The 23002-nt window shown below is 36.4% G+C and overlaps 1 protein-coding gene and 1 long non-coding RNA gene across 4 annotated transcripts; one reads left to right on the top strand and one right to left on the bottom strand.

The window, feature by feature from the left end:
• Positions 1–404: 404 nt before the first annotated feature.
• Positions 405–21011, top strand: LOC143449463 (uncharacterized). 3 transcript variants are annotated; one of them, XM_076949679.1, is made up of 19 exons: positions 405–507; positions 7400–7599; positions 11736–11870; positions 11934–12086; positions 12228–12287; positions 13354–13597; positions 14057–14238; positions 14326–14391; positions 14599–14796; positions 16155–16223; positions 16323–16499; positions 16626–16691; positions 16832–17023; positions 17381–17449; positions 17519–17671; positions 18009–18092; positions 18193–18276; positions 19673–19848; positions 19931–21011. In XM_076949679.1, the coding sequence occupies exons 1-19, from the start codon at positions 453–455 to the stop codon at positions 20808–20810; spliced, it is 3243 nt and encodes a 1080-aa protein (XP_076805794.1). In that variant the 5' UTR covers positions 405–452; the 3' UTR covers positions 20811–21011. The 3 variants fall into 3 exon arrangements, with proteins under 3 accessions (XP_076805794.1, XP_076805795.1, XP_076805796.1); XM_076949680.1 differs by lacking the exon at positions 405–507 and adding an exon at positions 6765–6893; XM_076949681.1 differs by lacking the exons at positions 405–507; positions 7400–7599 and adding an exon at positions 9085–9121.
• LOC143449464 (uncharacterized) lies at positions 13448–22624 on the bottom strand. Its single transcript, XR_013114571.1, has 3 exons — positions 22471–22624; positions 21828–21924; positions 13448–13586 (listed from the first exon to the last, which is right to left on the bottom strand). It is a non-coding gene; the product is annotated as an uncharacterized LOC143449464 (long non-coding RNA).
• Between the last annotated feature and the right edge of the window lie 378 nt (positions 22625–23002).

Below are 23002 nucleotides of genomic sequence, written 5' to 3'. Positions count from 1 at the left end.
ATGCTTGCAAAAGCTTGTTAGAGGAATTCAAAATAGATGTTAACCCTAGAGTGCCATCCTATACCCTGCTAGTTTTATTATAAGCTTTCCAGAGTCACAGCTTACCATCGTATAGAACGTAGCAAGAGAAAGGCCTTTGTTTACATTTATGTTGTAAATTTTATTGAATGCTCTAAATCGAAAAAAAAAAGTTTGGTCAATATGAGCTGTAAATAGAGCATATTTCCATTATACTTTTAGTAAACCTTCTAAGGAGAGGTAATGCCTATGGAAGGGTTAGTTGTACAGCCAGCTTTAGAATTATATGCGTTCTAATTAAATTTTAAAGTCACACAGATCGTTTCGTTTTGCAAAATCTGGCTCAATAAGCTACAAAATAAACTTAAGTTACTTGTTTGTTTCAAACAAAACTTTTGAATAAGCTGTTGACGTCGAAATAGAATTCTTCTGTGATGGACTTCACGCGAAAGGTTTATTTCAAACTCTTAACAGCAGTTGGTGGTACCGGTATGTTGTTTAACTCATTTTGTCTTTGTGCATGAGAATTACTTAGATATAGTAATAAAACTCAAATTATTATCTGTTATTTTTTTGCGTCTTCAATGTGTAATCTTTCTGCCTTTGTTTTTTATTTGCAGAGCAGGTTTATATCACAAATACTGTAATCGCTTAATATTGGTTTCAGTTTCGCCAAATTTGCAGTCACCAAAAAAAACTGAATTTTTGCCATGATTTATGTTGAAGGCAACTAGAAATGTAAATAAATGTTATTTATTATAATCGTTTTTAATCGGAATTATTTTCTGACAAACATTTTCCAAAACCTAATTGTGTAGGCTATCATAACTTTATCCACGTAATATGTGACGTACTTTTGCACGAGACGCCAAAGCGATATTTCTTGTGTCAAGACTATACTACTAGTGCAGTGTGATATCACTTTAACAGCTTAGCCGTGTCACTGCCATTCTTCCAATACTCGATTTACTGTATAGTCGTTGCTATAGTTATCAAAAGACGGTTATTACGTCACGTTGCAATCTTCTGTTGTTTGGTTCCGGAAAACGGCAATGTGGGCCAAGACCCGAGTGCAGATATCGCACGCATTTCAGTTGCGTTTACATAGTGAATGCATGTAATTATAGATTAAACAATTCGTTGCAATAATGTACTACGTAATAGACATTCGTAACAGCAGCTCTGTTTGGTAAGTTTTGTATAATTATTGTCAATTACGTGCAACACTTTTTGAAAGTGAAGAATGTTAGACTGTTGTACGGCGGCACTGCAATTCTAGAAGCTTCTTAACACTCTACTTGGCTATATTAGACCAAAACAAAATACTAGGCCTACAACATGGGATTCCACCAAATTTACTATAACATTTAAAACAAATAGTGATAAGCAGTTACAGTTGCACGCATGTTTTACAATGCAAGTTTGTTGTTTGCAACATACGAATGCGGGCTCGGGTTCCAAATAGCAACTGTCATAACAGCGACTGTCAATAGAGCGACCACACGACAGCGATTCATTTAAAACAGCGACTGTCAATAGAGCGACTACACGACAGCGATTCATCAAAAACAGCGACTGCCACAACAGCGACCTCACTTCTTTTATTAAATCCAAGGCTTACGTGCACACGCACTTCCATCCCCCACACCTCTCTACACACGTATGCACGCACAAACAGGCAAACACTGCGTAGTGAAAGATTGAAACCAAAAGGGACTTTAAAACAACATTTTATTTGGACTATCCATAGAAGTCACATGATTTAAAAAGAAATAGGCTAGTCAAGCCAAACAACAGAAAGTCGTCAAGCCTTGCAATAAAATTCAGGGTCTAGAAAAAGATTGAAACCAAAAGGGACTTTAAAACAACCAAAAGTCTTGCAATAAAAATCAAGCCACGTTTATTTCTAAATTGTGAGCAAGGGCTCGAAGGGACTGCCGCCGCAGTCCCGCTTTTAAAGGCTTTGTCCCGGCGTCCCGATCAGTCAACTAAAAGTCCCGCTTTGGCATTTACTGAGCCAGCATTGCCCCACACTACACGAATATTAGCATGATGTGATTGGTTTGTTTAGCCATTTTGCTGAAAAGCAATACCCGATGCGTGTTCTTGTTTCGTTGTGTTAAATGTGAAAGTAATTGTTACATCATTGTAGCGGGTAATTGGTCCAGTGGTGAGTTGATTGTTAGCGCATTCGCTTGTTCACTGTTCAGTAATAGTAGGCTAGGAGGAGGAGGAGATGATCTTTTTGCAGTTAGGTTATTGAAAGAACTTATTTCGTACGGTTCCGGTACTTGTTTGCATTTTCTTCCGCTTTTCAATCAAAAAAATATGGTAAGCCTAGTTAAGTCGCTATCATAACAGTCGCTGTTTTAATGCGGTCGGCATTTATACAATCGCTGTTTGGAATGTCGCTCACTTGATTACGTCGCTATTATGAAGTCGCCATTATGACAGTCGCTGTTTTGACAGTCGCTATCCGGCCTGGATGCCACGAATGCGATTGGTGTCCGAAAATGCGCTGCAATGAAAATAATTTTTAATCGCCAAAAAGAGCCGGAGCGTGATCGGATAGTACGAACGTGCTCTTTGCATTACGGTAGAACGTAAGCACGAGCTAGCTCCTTTTTTCATTGTTGATCGAGAGCGATGCTCTTTTTACAAGCACGATTGTCAAGCTCTGGTTGATTGTTTGCAGAGGTTAGAGATTGGTACTTAGAAGAAAAGTTCGAAAAGTTGTTCGGTACTTTGTTGGTACTCGGTATTCGTTAAAAAATGCAAATACAATGTTTGCTGCTATTATGCCCCTGATAAAGGTTAACCCAGGTTAAAACGTATGTGGGGTCAATCGCTTGCAGTTTTACTTGACATTTCTAGATTAACAAAGAGCAACAGATGCTAAAATTGGTATTAAGAATTAATTAACATGCATTTTTGAAAACATACTTGTTAAAATTTTGAAATAATCAAGTGGTAAGTACTTGGACTGACTAGATTTTTTTGAAAAAGGTAATTCAGTACAGAGATTCAGCACTTTTGCAAAAGTACTGACGGTACCGATTTCAGTTCAGTAATTCCACCCGAATCTTCTGCTTTCCGCCCTTTGAAATGGGTAGAAATGCGGTAATGTTTTCCCATTCGAATGGCAGGAAGTAGGGGAGACCGGGGTTAGTTGGAAAACATTTTAGGAAAATTTAAACGACCAAAATTCAGAATGATCTCTGAAACCTTTATCGAGTCTGGCATAATGACTACGATGATCTACAACTTATTACAAAAGACTTACCAGAAATTATTACAGGTTTACGCACAAACTTTAATTTTTCAGACATCAGTCACGTGTTTCAACTAACCCCAAAGCTGGGGTTTGTTGGAAAACCACACGGGGTTAGTTGAAAAATACATCGATTTGTTATATTCAGTATTCAAAAGTGCTGTTCTTTGTATGTCAAACAATCTATTGTGGATTGTAGCCCGACAAGTCAACAGGGAAGACAAATTTCTGCTGACATCGTTTCGTTCCTCTTCTGTTCAAAGGAACAGGCAATTTGCACACAATGTCTTTTAAATTTTGAGTAAATTCCGATTCGTCAGTGTCCACAGGAAAAATAAACGAGGGGCGTTCACTCACTAATTTAGAGAGACTGGACGCTTCAAAAATTTGAAGGTTACGTCCCCATCTTCAAAAACATCACTTACTTGTCCAACGTAGTACTGCACACTTTTTCTTGCACAAAATTTGACCAGTGCAAATTCACCTTCTTTAATTTCACTTGGTTGATTAACCTCTGTCATTTCTTCATCGTCTGTTGTACTCCCGTCTGAGCAGTCCTCCTCATCTGATAACAGTGGTGGCGGTGCTTTGTCAGAGTCAGACTTTGAAGCATTTATCAAGCGTTTACAAATTTTCTTACTTGTCTTTTTCTTTTTTTCAACCTGTGATGATAAGAAGATTTTATACTGTTCATTAAACGTGATATAAAAATGCTGAAGAGCTTCTGGGTTTGCAAATCTGCTCAAAGAAGATAAAGCATTGTGTGTCAAATGACATCCTGTTTATCGTTTTAGTTCGTGATTAAATATTGCGCGTGCCTATATATATATTACGTCAGTTTATACAATCGTTCCTTTTCTGTCGTGTACCAAGTCAAAGTCAACGCCGCAAGCAACAGCTTTATGCTGATTGCTGCTGTGCCTGTGCTTTGTCTAAGTGTGATTGTGAAAGAAGCTTCAATATAATCAGATTATACAGTTTTCGTTCCTGTGTTATTATTGCTGAAGTCTATCAAAGTTCACTGTTAAGATATACACAAGTAAACAGACTTTGTAGTGAAGTGGGCAAACCTTACAGGTTAAGGTACCATACACCACTTTTCATTACAAACCTGTGCCATAAGTTGTTAAAATAAATAAGTGCCTGTTTTTCAGGGGTGTCAGTTAAAATCCTGGTTCTTCCGCGATTTGTGTTGGATTTCCTCTTTCTGGGAGCAGCTTTTGTAAATGGCCTTATGCTTTCAGGTGTGACATTCATAGGACAATCTATTGTTGATGATGAAGAGCTATCTGATGTTTGGTGTAGCCTACCTATCTGATATTTCCAACTAAGCCCATTCAAATTGTTTCAACTAACCCCGTGTACACATGGGAGAGAAAAATTACTTTTTATGTAGCCACTAAACCAGGTAATTTAATTGCCTCAACCTTTTATGGTACCATGGCACCTACGGTCAATATACGCTAATGAACTTTCACTTATCTCTCTAGAGCACTATGTTACACTATATTTACCAACAAGCTCGAATTTTAGCTCAAAGTGTAAAAAACAGATGAATGGGTACCACACTTATGCTTCTACCCTGAGACCAACAAAATTAACATGGCGAATAGATAACATCGTTGTCAATCATTAAGGGGCAGTAAAGATTTACAAAGATGTTCGGGGAGTACTAAAACAGCGATGTTTCAACTAACTCCGTTTTCGAACTAGCCCCGGTCTCCTGGTGAGTTGTTTACTTCGGTAGGAACTATGGTTTGTGGGAAACCCCATAGCTGAAAGCAGGTCCATTTTAATGGGCGGAAAAATAGACGAATGGGGTTCACAAACCGTACTTGTACCGAAGTAAAATTCTCCCAATTCCAAAGGCATATATCTTACTCTAGGCAGTCTAGGGTAAGAAAGGCATACTTTCGACGATTACAATGGGTAAAAATTCCCGTACTCTGGACCATTTTAATGGACGGAAAGTAGACGAATGGGGTAGTAATTCGGTACTGTAGTACCACGGTACTGCCCACCTATGATTGGTTATTATATTTTTCGCTTCCTACCGTCAGTGGCAAAAATATACGATACAAAAAATATATAAATTAGATACCAGACTACCAGTAGACTGGAATATAGACCATGCCATTGTTTGAAGGTAGAATTTTCGGGGAAATTATGTGTGTCATATCTAATCCAAATAGAAACAATCTTCAAAAAGTGACAGATATCTTAACTCAAGCGTTTTTAACGTGCAAAAGGTCTAAAGCGGGAATCGAAATGCCTTATTGCCTTTGCTTAACTGTCAATTTTGACACCATACGCATAGTTTACACATAACAGGTTCATTTGGTACAAAATTGTTTCAATTGGGTCGTATAAGCCAGAAACATGCTTGAACGAAAGATCTTGCATTATTCGGAAAATTATGACATCACAATACGTTGTTCGTTTCCGAGGAGAGGGAGAAACAAAAATTTCACACTGAAAAATACCACCACACAAAAACAGAAATAACCAAAACGGAGTGTGTGAATCGTAAAATGCTTAAATTTTGATAATAATGGATGTAGGCCTATATTTATAAAGCCCAAAGGTTTTTATAGAATGTTGGACAAATCTATGGTTCCAAGTGTTAGTCTAGATTTGTACTGAAGAAACACTGAATAGATGCTCACTTGGCCAGCCTTTCAACACCTGAGTTAGTCGGTCTGTACACCCGAGGTTTCGGTGAAAACAGGTTGGTACAGACAATGTCAATTAAAACCGGGTCTACTATACAACTGTATAACCACAGGATGCCTTTATATACTAGACCCCATGCAGCTACTCAAATTCTTTACGTCATCTGGTTGTGCTCTTGTATAGCCTAGGTAGACCCTTAAATCTTTGTGTTTTCAACTTCTTGTTGTCTTTGAGTTAGTTGTAAATTTTGAAGATCAGTTTGCCAGTGAAGCCAAATGCCGCGTCAAGCCTCATTGTGCAGTTTGGATTGCAGACACTTCCGGCAACTCTGTCAGTAAACCGACAATCATACAGTGGATTTTGGTCTAGTGCAGAAGTGCACAACAAGATGTTTGAGTAGCTGGGGACTTGTATGCATTTATACCTCCTGTGGTTGTGCACTTGTACATGAGACCCGCGGATTTAATCCCCACACCCATGTGTGTCAGCACCACAGACATTATAGTGGAGTTGCCCTCAATGCACAAATCTGGATCCAGAACACCTGGCTTACGAAATGAAGCAATACCACCTTTTATCTCCACAAAGTTTTAACCAACGTCAGCACAAACCATCTACGGCATCTGGGCATCACTCAGCAGACCTGATTGGTTGAGTCTGGATTGTCTTTAAATCGTTATTGGAAGGTTTGAATTCCTCATGCACATTTATGCATGGCTTGAGTTTTTAAGCTACTGTCGCATGTCAGTGTGGTGCAGATGAGTTGTCAGCAGATCGAATTCTGCATCCATGTCCAGATTCCTCTACAACAGGGACATTGGGATCTGAAGGACAGCAATTGAAATCAGCTACCAGCTGGCTCATCAAAATGTGTTCTGATATCTGAACTCCCAGACTAGCCGACAACCCCTGTCGTGCAAAATATGAGAGTGTAAGTGAAAACAAAATTGATAAATTAGAGATTCTTTTACACCAATTCCCATATTCCCAACGGAAAAATCTTATAGTTTTTTTTGTAAATCCTTTCCATTTTTACAGAAATAGACCAAAGTTTGACACTGCGAAAGTCACAGGATATAAATATGATTGTATTGATAAGAGAATGCTCAAGGTTTCAAGAAAATAGTCAAGCTGTGCTTTTTGTGCACTTTAAAGTATTTAAACTGTATCTGTATCTTTTTCAACACTTGTGGTAATGGTAATAGAATTAATTGCTTAACCACTAAATCTTGTTACTGGTGTTGGAATGTTTGTCCAGTATACTGACTGATTCCTTTTTTAGTTTAATATCAACTTGTTGTCACACTTGTCTTCCAATAATTTATTGCACTTTATAATATTTTTGACTGACAAAGATTCAAAAAGACAAGCAAGTTATGTCCAGCGCTTGAAATGCAAAGTTTTACTGGATTTAATTTCCAATTTTAACTGTTTAAGCACCTCCTGGGAACGCGATTCAAGTGCTGATACCCAAAGAAGATGGCAGATATGACATGGACAAAGCTGTCTTGAAGAACTTGGCAGAACATCCTGACGTCATACACAATCCTGTTGCAGTCATTTCCATTGCTGGAGCCATGCGAGAAGGAAAATCATTTATGCTGAGTTTGTTGACCCTGTATCTGGAGTCTAACCTGGTAAGACGATTACACTTTTAGTTTTCATTTAAAGTACTGAAGTTGAAACGGTTTATTAGCTTGCAGCAAACAACAGTTAGATGCATTAAAATGCTAACTGCAGAAAATGTTTGAGGTTCAGAGATAAAAAAAAATTGTTTTCTGTTACCCGTAATTGTGATCATACTTATCCTTACTATGGTCTAATTGGTCGTAATTTTTCAATACCGTCGTTGTCATTGTTGTCATTTTCCAGGTCACTTTTTGTCATACAAGGTTATTTTTTACTAAGGTACCTGTACCAAATAAGGCCCACCTAACACTTTTTTGAAAATAACTCAAGAACCACAAATGAGAATAGACTGAAAAATCGTATTCTATTAGTGAGGGTATATGACTACAACATATTAAAACCACAATACCTGGCAACCCCCCAAACATTTTTTATAAAGAAATTAAAAATTCCAAAAAATGGGCCTTATTAGGAGCATAGGCTCCTAATAAGGCCTACCAATTTTGTGAGTATTTTGATTCAAAACATAGCTGAAAAATCGTATTAAGCAAATAAAACAAGACAGCAACCACCAATTTGTGTTGTACAAACATTTAAAAAGATTCCACTAGGCGCATCAAAGTAACTGCAACAACTTACCAACTGATGACTGGAACCACTCTTGAAGTCTGAAAATCAATTAGCCAAGCATTTTGCATAGGCCGTATTAGGCGCATGTGGCATCCACGAAAAAAATGTCACATTTTTATTATCAGAAAAATTTTAACAAAAAAAAGTGCATTATCCTTTTCAATACTAAGTTGGTTGTTACATGAAAACTTCAACCGGCTGACAACAGTTCATTTAACCGGCCAAATTCTCACTTACTTTTTTTCTAAACTAACAAAACCACCTTAACTGCAAATATCAAATTTTTGTTGTGCCCTAGCGAATCGGTTGATCACGTGACAAGGATGAAATCTGGTAAACCATCATGAATTTATATTAGTTTTTATATAGGGACAAAATTTTTCATTTATTTGCACGGGTTTGCGAAATATGAGCAATGGACCTTATTAGGGAACTGCCTTATTAGGCACAGATACCTTATACCAGGGCTCCCCAAACTGGGGGTCGCGACCCCGCAAGGGGTCGCGTAACGAACGTCAGGGGTCGCAGAGCGTATACCAATTTTACACGAAGTACAAAATACAATCAAAATAAAATATCGTTCCAGCCTAATCAACATTAAAACCGCCTTGAGACCAGCATTAGCAGGTGTTGAGCCACGGCTGGACTTGCTTTGTAGCAGAAAGCAGTCGCACCAATCACACTGAATAAATGTGTGTGCGTTTTTTGTTTCCAGTAGCCTACATATGTGTAAAGTAGTAAGTAGGCTTTGAGTACTGGTTGCTTGAATTCAGTCTTTGCATCTCAATAAATGTCACTAATGACAAAGGTATATTTCGCATATTTTATAAAGGTATATATATATTTTAAAGGTATATATTTTTGTTGAGTTTGTTGGTCATGTATCTGGAGTCTAAGCTGGTAAGACGATTACAATTTTAGTTTTCATTTAAAGTACTGAAGTTGAAACGGTTTATTAGCTTGCAGCAAACAGCAGTTCGATGCATTAAAATGCTAACTGCAGAAAATGTTTGAGGTTCAGAGAAGAAAAAAATCTTTTCTGTTACCCGTAATTGTGATCATGCTTATCCTTACCATGGACCATGGTCATCCTTTTTCGTTATTGTCATTGTCAATCTTGCCATTTTGCAGCACATCAATTAAACAAAATAAAACTGGAAATAATGGCTCGGGTTCCAAATAGCGACTGTCAGAACAGCGACTATCAATAGAGCAACCACACGACAGCGATTCATTTAAAACAGCGACTGTCAATAGAGCGACTACACGACAGCGATTCATTTAAAACAGCGACTGCCACAACAGCGACCTCACTTCTTTTATTAAATCCAAGGCTTACGCGCACACGCACTTCCATCCCCCACACCTCTCTACACACGTATGCACGCAGAAACAGGCAAATACTGCGTAGTGAAAGATTGAAACCAAAAGGGACTTTAAAACAACATTTTATTTGGACTATCCATAGTCACATGAAGTCACATGATTTAAAAAGCAATAAAATGCAATAAAAATGCAATAAAAATCAAGACACGTTTATTTCTAAATTGCGAGCAAGGGCTCGAAGGAACTGCCGCAGATCATACTGGCCTCGATTTTGCTGTACAACAGTGATTCGTGTGTTCATTGTCACGTATCTTTTCATTCGCTGAGTCAGGTCTCTGCCTTGTAGTAGCAATGATAAACAACAAAAAAATTTGGAAAAATGGAAAGCCTAGTTAAGTCGCTATCATAACAGTCGCTGTTTTAATGCGGTCGGCATTTAGACAGTCGCTATTATGAAGTCGCCATTATGACAGTCGCTGTTTTGACAGTCGCTATCCTGCCTGGATGCCGGAAATAATAGGCCATTTTTGACATACCACCATCTGGGGGATCACGTCAATTGACCGTGAACAAATTCACCGGCGACAACTGGTAGTGGTCAACTGACCGGCAACAAATTGGCCGGCGATCAAATTAACCGTGACGTAAATTGGCCGGCCGTTGATAAATTGGCCGGCGACCAAATTAACCGGCGACAAATTGGCCGTTAAAAGGTCAAAATTCTTATTCACTATCTAGTTGCGCATCAGCTTTAATCCCAGCCAATTTAGTATGTGTATTGCAGTCAAGGTTGCCACTCGTAGGGTTTTTTGGCCCCTTGTAGGGTGTAGGGTGACCCTACGGGTTTTTCACCTTTATTCATAGATTTCCTATTGTTACATGCATTTTCCCGGTCTAGACGAGTTGTTTGATGAGATTATGAAACAATGCGTTGTAGCCTATCTCATGTAGTGACAATGGACTCATTGTAATAACAATGGACACTTTAGTTAAATAAATTGTCAGATTGAACTACAGTATCCCTAAATGTGGGAATTTCCCCAAGCCAAAATTGTTGTAAACATTATGTGTATAACGCTGTTAAAAACTGAAATACTTTTTGTTTAACAGTTTTGTAAATATGACATCAGCAAACATTATAAAAAGCATTTTCTGTCGCATTTGTTTGAAAAAGCAGGATTTTACTTCAAAATAAATATAGCCAATATACCAAATTTTGGGTTTTGTTCACCATAAATGTACAGTTCTGAGGCGGAATTTGTTGCTTTTATACTATTCAAAGAATATATATATACAGTACATGATACAAGCAGGAACATTGGGTGATAAGAAAATGGTGAAAACCTTTTGCCCCAATTTAACTCAACCGCATGACTAGTTGTTACTATTATTAGACTACATATTAAAGTGTTTTTTCAGAGTGGGAGCAATAAACTAAATTTTGCTTTCGAAAAGTTTGGAAACTTCTGCCTCTGTTTCTATATTCTGATTTGCTTCACAGTTCTGAAATTAGTGCTGGTGATTAATAATGATTAGTGCTAAAGGTTACAGCTGATTGATGTCATTCAATACATGTCAACACAAAAGTCTTTTACACCCCATTATCTGTGCAAATAAACTGTTATAATAAAATAAAAAAATTATAAAGAAAAATTAACTTTGTCCAATTTTGTAGCTTGCTGTCATCTCTTTGTTATCAAGCTGCAAGTTTTTATTTTTTTTCATTAAGCATGTAACAAGCATTTACATACAGCGCCAAAAATATTTTATGTTCCACAGTTTAAGGAAACAATAAAAAATTAAGGTTAGTCCGATATTTGATTCCAAGGTTCCAGGGATGAGAAGTTAAGGTTCTTACCATCCTGAGACAACAAGGAACCTTTAGCACTAATAACTAGAACCATATAAAAAACTTCGGTAGTGTTTGGCACTTGTTTAACTTTATGGTTTTGTAAGTATGGTTACAAAAGTTCCAAGTTGGTTATCGTAACGATAATTGCATCCACTCAAGTATCGTGTTATTTTTATTCTTTTTGCAAAGGATTTTTGTTCCCGAATAATTTTTTATAGAAATGTGCATTGATTTCACAACTGACATAATAGTCACAAGACTTAAAACTTAAACTTTTCTCAAAAAACTGCTCAATATCATCACCAGATTTTATTTTTTCATCTAATGTTTTTCTAGGACAGCCACTGGCTAGACAAACCTGACACTCCAATCCCATATAATTTCAACTGGAAAGGTGGAATACATCGTGAAACTCGAGGAGTATGGATTTGGAGTAAACCATATCTTGTACAAAAGAAGAATGGTACAACGGTAAAAGCTGGTAATCAAAAGGAACATCCAAAATTACTAAAAAAGCTGATTACTTCTATGCAGATTGCATTATTACTGATGTACACTCAGGGATGTTTTGATAAAAGTGGAGCAAGAAATGATTCAAACCTCTTTACATTTAGCACATTGCTGAGTTCTGTTCAAATTTACAACTTAAAAGAGCAAATAAAGGAAAATCATCTGCAATCATTGGCTGTAAGTTTCATGTTCCTACAGGTTTTTATTGTTTACAAACCATAAAACTGTTACTTTTTTTTGAATAATTTCCCTGGTGTCACAAACAACTTGGAGTTATTTATGATTGCCACAAAGCAAACTAAACATGTTCTTTTTAAGGTATTCATTGACCATGCAAAAGAATCCATGAAAAAAGTTCAGAGCATGCGATGTTTTCAGGTAAATATCAAGTAATTATGAACAATTATTATTTATCAACAATATTTAGTTGCTTATAATATGGCATCGAGTCTCAGCTGGAAAATTATTTCTGGAGTTAAGATAACTAATTGGCTATTTCTAGTGCAGTTCAAATTGGTATTGGTGGTTGCTTGGTGCTACGCTTATAGCTACAAGCGATTACCATTTTGAGCTAACAGCATTTCACAATGAGAAGTGTTAAAAAATAGAAAGTTTTCACAGTAAATTATTTGCGATATTCACATGCCATGCCCTAACCTGTGTGTGCACCCACAAGCCTATAGTCTACAACCTATACCTGACCCTGACCCTGACCTACCATGACCATGACCATGACAAACCTTTACCTATAACCTATGTCCTATACTGTACAAGGAAAACATATAATAGGTAGGTATATGGCATTTCCAAATCTTTGTGTACAGTCTTATGGAATCTTTGGATATGACGTTTCTAAAGTGTCCGCCATAATTTGGCAGCTACTGTTTGTATAAATATGAAAATACATTTCAAGGCTTTTTATAGCGTTTTTGAGACGTGAATTAGACTTTATTTATCAATATTTTGAGAATAATAAAAATAACAAGAAAAACAAACATGAAGCAGTCTGACTTGGCTGTGTTCAAGGTTGTCCATACGGCTTGTTTTGTGTCCAGTTATTTCAGTTTTGGGCAAACTAAAAGTTAAGCCAATAACACGTTAGGTTGTTAGCGTAACAAGAATGCTACAAATTAGCCGTCCACAGTCATAGATGAAATACTGCGACAGCCTCAGTTTCTAAAAATTCGCAACTTTCCCGATAACAAAAACTCGCAAAATGCACAATTTTCCCTGAATTTTTAACAAAAATTCTTTTCAATACACTTTTTTCTTCTTTTTGTTGTATCGTTTGGGTTGGTTCGGTTTGACTTCTGATAAATGATAAACATAACCATATTCACTAAAATCTGTTCAAAGATTGAAGTTTGCTGCTGATTCAACACTCTGCTTGAAACAATTGTTAAAGATGTTTGTATTGATTATATTTATGATGCCATGTTTGCAGACTCTACTTTTCCTGGTTCGTGATTGGATCGGTGAAGATGATTTCCCGTTCGGTAAAGAGGGAGGTGACAAGTACTTGGAGCATGAGGTCTTCCACTACGAAGGCAATGATCCTGACATAACTATGGTGATAGATCAGATAAGAACAGCTTTCACCTCAACAAATTGTGTCTTGCTTCCTCATCCTGGAAACGTAATTGCTAAAGGAAAACCAAAGAAACCAGGAACTCCCATCTGTGTAAAAGGTGAGTTGTCATAATAAACAGGGAAGTAAAATTTTACAACTTTCGTAGACTACTGTAAGACTACTGTACTGTTTACTACAGTACTACTGTACTTTACTACTACTACTACTGTACTTTACAACATTCTAAAACTGACTGTAACTTTAAAACTTAACATAACAACTTTCTTTACTTCTTCTTAAAGTTTATTAAAGATAAAAATTTTTTTAATAAGCGAACTAATAGCAATTTGTAAAAATGGCATTGTCACAAAAGATAATATGGTGATTGTTGAAGTTCTACTTCACACACATTTTGAGCAAAGGATGCTGATAATTTGTAACTTTTTTTATTTATTTTAAAAACGCTTTTTATCTGGATTCTTTTGTATCTTTTTGTATAAATATCTCAAAGTAACTAATTCTGAGGAATGTTATCTTCATGATCAATGTTTGTTTAAACATTTTTATATTGACATAGACATGGATGATGAGTTCAGAGAAGAAATACATCATTTTCTTCGTATCCTCATTGATGATTTCACGATTCCGTTGAAAGTTGGGCAAAAAGATATTGTTGGTGAAGAGTTGTTGAATTTTACAAACAACCTTTTTGACTTACTTCAAACCAATGACATTGAAAACCCTGCATCTGCAATGGAGGTATTTTGTCGGTAGCTTGAGGTTGAAATATTTAGCTTCGTTTTAACAAATTGATATTACTTGAAATGCTTTACTTAACTACTTCAGGGAATTAGCATGGCAAAAGGTCAAACCTTAATGCAGAGGATACTTCGAGAATATGACACAACTCTGGTAATTTGAACCTGTAAAATGCAATCTAGTGTAGCACTTAACTTTCATTAATAATTTTTATACGCAAGAGAAAATGGTGTCATAATACAAAATAATGGTAAGTCTGCTACAATGGTTTTTCGGAATAGTTTTATAATTGTCTTTTCTAACATTCTTCAAGGTGTTTTTGACTTCTTGTAATATGCTGTAATCCAACAATCTGATTAGGAAACAGCCATCAAAGGTAAATGTGAGGATTCAGTTCTTACGAGGAAGCATAACGAAGCAAAACGGAAGGCACTACAAGATTACGATAAAGATTCTGCTGCACTGCACAAAAATCATAAAGAACCATACAAAGAACGCTTGGAGAAGGAAATAAAATACATTTTTCTGAAGCACTTGGATAGTTGGCAAACAAATCCGGTGACTTATGATTTTGACGCTTTTCTTTTTTATTTAAATCTCAACAGCAGTGTGTGCGTAAGGAAAAACATTTGTAAATAGTCTGTTTTATGATATTTGATAATTTATGGTTGCTTCAGGTGATGCTGTTAAAAAACTAAGGAATTTTGTTGGCAACACAATTTTAATCAATTGCTTTATTTTTTCTGATTTTGTATACATTATTCATTCTACACGTCCAGACAAAAACCTTTACAGGATATCAATGCAAATATAAAATAATTAATAAATATAATTTATCGGATCTGATTAAAAAGGCAAACTAAACGAGTTGTTGTCAAAATGCATACAGTTATTTTAGTGAAGTGCAAACTGAGTTTTAAAAATGACTGTGTCAAGGATGTGAGAAGTTGTTTGTTTTAGAGTAATTTGCAAGTTCTGTAGCGATTGGTTTGTTGGAATGATTTTTACATCATAAGTTGTTTGGCAATTGTGTTTCATGACACTTTTTCAAACCCCTTTGAGGTGCTTGTATATACAAGCTCTTTTCTATATCGGAAATTGCTGCATTTTTAGCGGTTATGTGACACTTAACCACGCGACACATAATCACCGACACATAATCACTAGGACACTAAATCACTAGGACATTTAATCACGAGACACATAATCACTAGGACACTTAATCACGCGACACATAATCACTAGGACACTTAATCACGCGACACATAATCACTGGGACACTTAATCACGCGACACATAATCACTGGGACACTTAATCATGCGACACATAATCACTAGGACATTTAATCACACATTTACAGTATCCAAAATTGCATGTCTACACACGAAAAACAAATATAAACCTAAAAAGAGCAACCGCACGAAAATAAACTAAAATCTCGCTTGACAGATAACGTTCAACTGTGTTTTGAACGCGCAGTTTCAGTGCCTTGTACCGCATTGGAATAGAAGGTTGAGTACCAGCAATTCCTTGCAGAAACGTTGCACGTTGCATTTGAAGGTCTTTTTCAATTCCCTGCATGAAAGTCCACAATGTCGGGTGGTGGCATTGAAAAAGCGTTTGGAGACCAAAATGCCAACCTTCGACTGCATTCGTGGTTCTTGCAATGCAACCTGCGTGATTAAGTGTCCTAGTGATAATGTGTCGCGTGATTAAGTGTCCTAGTGATTATGTGTCGCGTGATTAAGTGTCCTAGTGATTATGTGTCGCGTGATTAAATGTCCTAGTGATTATGTGTTGTGTGATTAAATTTCCTAGTGATTATGTGTTTCATGATTAAGTGTCCTAGTGATTATGTGTTGCGTGATTAAGTGTCGGTACACCATTTTTAGCAACCTTTTTGTTCTCTTTTCAGACTATTCTACACCTTCAGTACAATGAGAAATTGCTGGAAATCATTAGAAACTATGAAAGGCTTTTAGAAGTTGGTACCATTGTTGTATGCTAAGTTTTGTGTGGTTGTGTTGCAACCAAAGAAGTTTGTTGAGAACTTGGGATAACTTAATGGCCAATTCTTTTTCAGGAAAAGGATCCTTCAGCTAAAGAAAAAGTAAATGAAGATTTTCGTAAATTCTTTTCTGATAAACCCCGTTATCATCAATATGAAGAAAAACTGAAGTCACGCATGAAGATCATTGAAGAATTGAAGTTGAATCCATTCAATTCATCATTGAAGGTGAAAGAAAAAGAAATTCACAAGGTATGTGCTATATAGATTACTTCTTTTTAGTGATTTAATGCATGCATTTGGTTCCATTGTTGGAAGAGAAGTTAGGAGTTATAACAGTGTCAGAATATTAAATATCAGTGTTAACTTTTTCATTAGAGAGAAGAAGAAATAAGAGGAACAAGAGTTATTGAACATTTGCAACAGCAGTACAACACTTCGATGGTTTGTTTTCTAGTTGAATTTTATGTTTCTTGCAAAATCTGTTTTAAGTTTCATTTTTTCTCATGTAGTGTTAGTTAATTAGCATTATTTAAAGAACATTTAGAAAGCTTTGTTTTAATCAGCATTAACTTGATTCTTAGGATGATTTAGGTCATTGCACAGAAGAAGGTTTAAAAACCAGCCATGAAAAGTTCCAAAGCAACATTCTACGAAATTACGAACAACTGTTCGAAACACGATATGACCATCTTCATCATGAACTCAGAATGCGGCTGGTTGAAATGCTAGAACAGTCTTTTAGAAATTATCAACACAAAAGTCTGGAAAAAGAGGTTTGATTACAATTTTGCTTTTGTGGGATATTTCATGAAAGGTTTATCCATTATTTAAGTAATTTACAGTAATGTGTAAAGCATTAACAAGTTAGTTGTACATTTTATACTTGGTCCATTTTGCGTTTGTTGTCATAGATCACCTGGTACTTTCTCAGGCAAATGAAATAATCATATTTGCCATTCCTGTATAAAGTATATATATGTTAGGTTCTTATCATCAATTGTGTATTGTGAGCCGCATGACAAGTTGTATGCTTTTTTACCAATTGCCCAGCTATTTGGTTGCATGCTTCACTTTCTAATCATAACATTTTAGATGTCAAACTATGGTTCTAACATTAATATTTCTTATAGAACACGCTTCACAAGAAGTACGAAGAACTGGTCAATAAAACTTTGAAAAATTTCGAAAAAGACTTAGAAGTGAGTGTCCACTAGGCTCAGTCAACTTGAAATTTGGAGTTTTGAGCATTATGCTTTATTTTTTATTAGGATGGCAAAAAAGATGCAAAGGAAAATGCCTTGACATCTTTTATTGAAAATAAACCTGATGATGATACTTATCATGGAGAATATTATGAAAAATTAGTTGCAAATATGAAGAACTTTCAACGCCATTTTGAAAATCAGCAGCAATTGAAAAAAGTTAGTTAGGTTAATTTGTACAATAATATGTCAGTGTTAAAATACGGATTTTTTAATTTTCTTTACAACATATAAAGACATGCATGAATATAGTTGTTTTTTGTTTTTGTAAAAGGCAAATACATTCTTTACATTTTTACTAACTACCTTGTATTATAAAGACAACAACTTTGCTTTTATAAGGTGCCATTAGTCATGTTTGTCTACAATTGCTAACTACAGTAGGCTCCGCTTGATAAATCCGTTAAATGATAAATTGATTTTGTTTTGTTAAAAACAAAACCTTTTCATAATTTTGTACATTTGTCTTTACAGTGCAGTATTTTTATGATATTAGGAACTCGACAATTGCAAAAAAGAACTCGGCAATTTGGAAAAAGAATTGAGGAAATCTAAAGAACAAAACAAGAAACTATTTGTGGTGAAAATACTTAATTTACTTAATTTTGTTGTTAGCAAGATTATGTAACGCTGCGAACATTAACATAAATATCAACTGGACATGTTAATCCATTCTACAGGACTTGACCAGCAACAAAGATGTAATCAGACAACTAACTGAAAAAACAAGGCAATTGGAGGATTTCGAAAACAAGAAAAACAGTGCAAGTTGCCATCAGATTATGCATTTGATTCTAATTGGTTTTGTAAAATTTAAATTGAACCTTATTTACAAACTACTATGAAATTATTACTGTATTTGTTACAGTATCAACACTTAACATTATATTATACATTATGATCTTAATGCTGGGCCATCCAAACATTTTAATTCCTAGGTTAAAATAATTTAATCAACAAATAAAGACAATCTAGCTACTAGCTAAATACGTACTTTTCATATAATTTACATATGAAATATTTTACGATTTTGACTTATCAAGATCGTTAGAACAGCATCCCTGTAAGTAAAGTAAAATAAAAACTGATACAGTTACAGGTTAACATAAAAAATTTTATTGTTGTGCAATTAATTTGACATGTCTTTGTGATTGCACAATCGACGCATTGTTTGTCTTTCTGGATGAACGTTTGTATGCATAGGCGCCAAAGTTTACACAATGTAGGGCGGAAAAGTTAAAGGGTTTAGATGTTTGGGAATACCCCATGTCAAGGATTGTTGTAAAAACAAATAATATGATAAAATATACTTCTAATCAACGTTATTTGCGACAACAGCCATGCTACAAGTTTTTGCATTTTATAAAATTTCTAAACTTGTTGGTTATGCTAACCTAACACTTACAGCACAATTGTATTTCTATTCATGTCTTAGTGCTTTGCCAATTTTTTTCTGCCTACGGATCGCTGTGAGCATGTTCTTTGTTCTACCATACGTCCTACTTTTAGTTCTGTGAAGTTTACGGCAAAAAATGAACGACATTCTTATACTTATATATTATTTGATTATTATTCGTTTTTTAATTTATTCGCATCAAAAAAGCGAAACAGATCTAACAAAATTAGCAGCAACGATTACTGACTATACTTCAATTTGACACATAATCAAGAACGCTAATATTTTGAACCCTGCAGTAAAGTATCTCGTCTGTGATTTTCCGCACCTCTTCCAGGTTTGCACTCGCTATTCTCTTTAAACTCTTCGCATGCGTCGACTCAAGGTTTTTTTGGTCATTGCGTTGGTTTGTACAGACGTAACACCAGAGATTGGAAAACACTTCCAACAAAAGCATATATAACCTTTTAACTCGAACTGTATTCATTTGAAACATACACGCAGACAACATTCAAAACAAGAGTAATGAAAAGTACATAATAAAACACACTGGGAAGTTAAAATAATCTCACTTGGAAAAAGTATTCTGGCGAAAGGAACTGCGATCAATCCATTCATTTACGAGTAACGGTGGAAAAATCCGCCCAAGTTCGGCCGCCAAAATCCGCCCAAAAATCCGCCCGTGTTTGTATGTAGTACCCTCGCCTCGTTTACCGCATTTCTTTTCATTAGTCTTGCTCTTGTAACGTCTCTTCACTACATAGGATGCAACACACATTCCACTGGAACAAATATGGGCTATACCAGGTGAAGAAGGATTTTTGGGAGAAGGAAGCTTTGGATGTGTTAGACTTGGATTTACTAAAGCAAACGGAGCTGTTGCTGTAAAGATATTTAAAGTTACAGGCTCTGGAAGGGAGATCAAAGAAACGCACAATAAGTCGGTTATTAATATTGCGTCTTGATTCACATTGAGTATGTGTGATTTTTCATCTAAGTTCAGTTTGTTTTCGCCGTTCTAGAGTCATGAAAGAAATTCGAAATCTCAAACTCTCCAACCATGCAAATGTGATTCGTTTGGAAGGCTACACAACATGGCGTGGTGCTGCAGGAATCATAATGGAATACATGCCTGCGGGAGACCTTCACTTTTTCCTTACAGCTTGTAACAACCACACACCTGGGTTCAAAATTCCAGACATACCAGCAGATATCCGTCTTCGGATCTGCGCTGATGTGACGTCTGGTGTTGCTTTTCTTCACCATGGCTTCACCGATCAGCGAATCACGCATGGCGACCTCAAGCCACACAATATTCTACTCACGTATGACTTGAGATGTAAGGTTGGTGACTTCGGTGGCACCCAGTTCGCAACATGCACTGATGAAGTTCACGGAATCTCTGTCGGAGGCAGGCAAGAGTTTACTTATTGTTATGCATCACCCGAACGTTTGCTAAACCGCACAATTCGCACAAGCAAAGCCATGGATGTTTATAGTGTGTCTATGATATATTATGAGGTGCTTGCGCGTAAAGCACCATTTAGGGGTTCAGGAATGTCACGTGACGACATTGTTGACCACGTGGCCCGTCAAAGGATGCGACCCAGTTTAGATGATGTCGAATCATTGAAAGAGAAATCCTCCACTGATGATGAAGAGATCATCAGTCTAATTGAAGATCAAATGAAAAAGTGTTGGAGTCATTCTCCTGAAGAAAGACCTTCCATGATAGATGTACGTGACGTCTTCGAAAGAGTCCTTGCTACTAAAGACATACCATCCATCATGCAGCACATTACAAACATTACACAGCACATGGATATCAGAATACCATCATGTCATCAGGTACAATGTGTACGCATCGATGAGATTCCTACAGGCTCCGCGACAAGAAGATAAAACTCAGTTGGTTTCAGACTTGAGAACAAGGTGTAAGCATTGCAAATTACAGATCAAGTTTTAAACGTTTTGTCTTTTTATAGTTGATGATGCAATAATTTCTTTAGTGTGCGATTCCTGTATATGCGCAAATCAGCTGTGATTTTATGAAATGCAGCGTTGCAAGTGATTATCATCGAATGAAATTATGCAAGTTTTGAATTGTTTGGAGAGGTTTCTGATTGGTTGTTAGTTTATTGAAATCTATGTTCAGCGTCAAAGGAACCGTTCTTTTTTGCACGACACAAGTAGCCTACCTTGGGCACAATATTGCAGACGAACGTCCAGTGCATGACTTCAAGTTTAGTGAAGCTCGCGCTGATCTCCCAACCGCAGTCGGGTCGGCGGCAAAGCGGTCGTAGCACCAGGTTGGATACCAGGCCGCGCTTTGGTTGCGTTATAAATTATAACATTGCATTTATAAAACGTTATAAATGATTATATTTGTCAGTTAACGAAGACCAAATAGTTTTATTCATGTGCGGTTATTGGTTATTTTCAGAATCATGAAACAATTTTGCTTAGTTGCTCGTCACATATTGGCTATTTGTTCTGTATCTCATCATAAGGACGGTGAAAAAAAACTGCTAAATAGTAGAGTAGTGTAACCCAACCTCAATGACCCTATCAACGAGATATTGGCACCACAACCTGTCTAAGGTGGGATTTGACTTAATATCAGTAGCGCAAACAGCGTTTGCGTAAACAGACCTAACAATCAGCCTCCTCGCTTTAAAAAGTCCTCATAAACAGACAATTTTTAATTGAAAATGGTTTTCGTTTACTTGTAAAACACTTTTACTGATAATTAATAAGAAAATATTTTTACAATGTGGGTCCAGCATCATAGATTAGATATACTTAATTGCATAATTAAAGGCAGCAAAGAGTTGAATTTATAACATTTCTTGCACTGCCTTAAAGTACTAATGTACAATTCTTAAAGTACTAATGTACAAATAACAAATTTAAACGAACCTGGATTATCTCCACAAAAGACAGCAACGATTGGTTTTGTTGTACTTGAACAAGTTGATTTGGCCACCTGTTGAACCTACAGCACGTGTCGTGAGTTCTGGGCAAACGTTTATGAGCATCAAAGATCACCCCATTCGTCAAGGATTAGCCCATAGGAAAGGGGAAAAGCAACACACGGATTAACCATTCCTATGAGCTAACGGTAATAATTCCATCTTAAAAGTAATCGGTTTAAGGCTAATCATATGTTGAATGTGTAATCCAATTCGTCACGTGATATATTGGCAGTAGCTGTGTAGAAAACATACCGTACAGCATACGTGAATTTGCAATGATTTTATTGCATCTACATTATAATAAATAGTGTCATACCGCATAAAAGCTAGGGCGCTAGGCCTACATATACCAATTGACGGTAGTCAGTACGAATGGCTAATCCGTGCGTTGCTTTTTCCCTTTCCTATGGGCTAATCCTTGACGAATTGGGTGCTAAGATCGTGAACACCCAGAGTCTTACTGTTCATGCTGTTGGCACCCCAGGGTTAACTTTTATTTTTAATTTTTCCACAATACATTACTCTAAAAAGAACAGCAAACTCTAGAGAGCCATCTTATATTTTGTTTACGACAAGCATAGGCTTACCATAATTTTGTGGCTTCAAAGCGGGACGCTTTCAAACAACCCAAACCCCTTAGCTGTGATTTTTAAATTTGACATTTTTCGGAATTATTACGTAGGCCTACATTTAAACCCACCCTAGCCTACAGCCCTGCAAGCCTAATCTACTAAAAGAACACCTTATATTTCTACCAGATACCATAGTATTAGCTGAACTAGCTAACAATGAAACTGAAAGCTTTACCAATTATCCGCTAACAATGACGTCACAATAATATTTTTATCGAATAGAATAACATAAATCACAAACAAGATCACGAATTCTTCTTCAAGAAGTATCGGTATGCTACACAGCAAAAACAATAATAAGAACATGCTAATGTTGGTGTATGGCTTCTATGCGGTATGCCTATGCTGGCTGACTGAATGCCAAACCGGAACGTTTGGCCGACCGATAGGGACGCCTGGACAAGACGTTAAAAAGGGGGACTATCTCGGCTAAAATGGGACGTATGGTAAGCCTAGAGCCCTAGACAAACATAGCTGCACACACGGT

The sequence above is a fragment of the Clavelina lepadiformis genome, chromosome 3, assembly GCF_947623445.1.
Source record: "Clavelina lepadiformis chromosome 3, kaClaLepa1.1, whole genome shotgun sequence".
Classification (NCBI taxonomy): Eukaryota; Metazoa; Chordata; class Ascidiacea; order Aplousobranchia; family Clavelinidae; genus Clavelina; species Clavelina lepadiformis.
The sequence above is the reverse complement of the archived record's forward strand: the minus strand, read 5'-3'. Positions and strand labels throughout refer to the sequence as shown.

Excerpts from the sequence above, each read along its gene's own strand:
- LOC143449463 (XM_076949679.1), top strand. The coding sequence starts at position 453 with ATGGACTTCACGCGAAAGGTTTATTTCAAACTCTTAACAGCAGTTGGT. Across the intron at positions 17,450-17,518 it reads ATTTCGAAAAAGACTTAGAA|GATGGCAAAAAAGATGCAAA; the intron begins GTGAGTGTCCAC and ends ATTTTTTATTAG. Across the intron at positions 18,277-19,672 it reads TCGAAAACAAGAAAAACAGT|GATGCAACACACATTCCACT; the intron begins GCAAGTTGCCAT and ends TTCACTACATAG.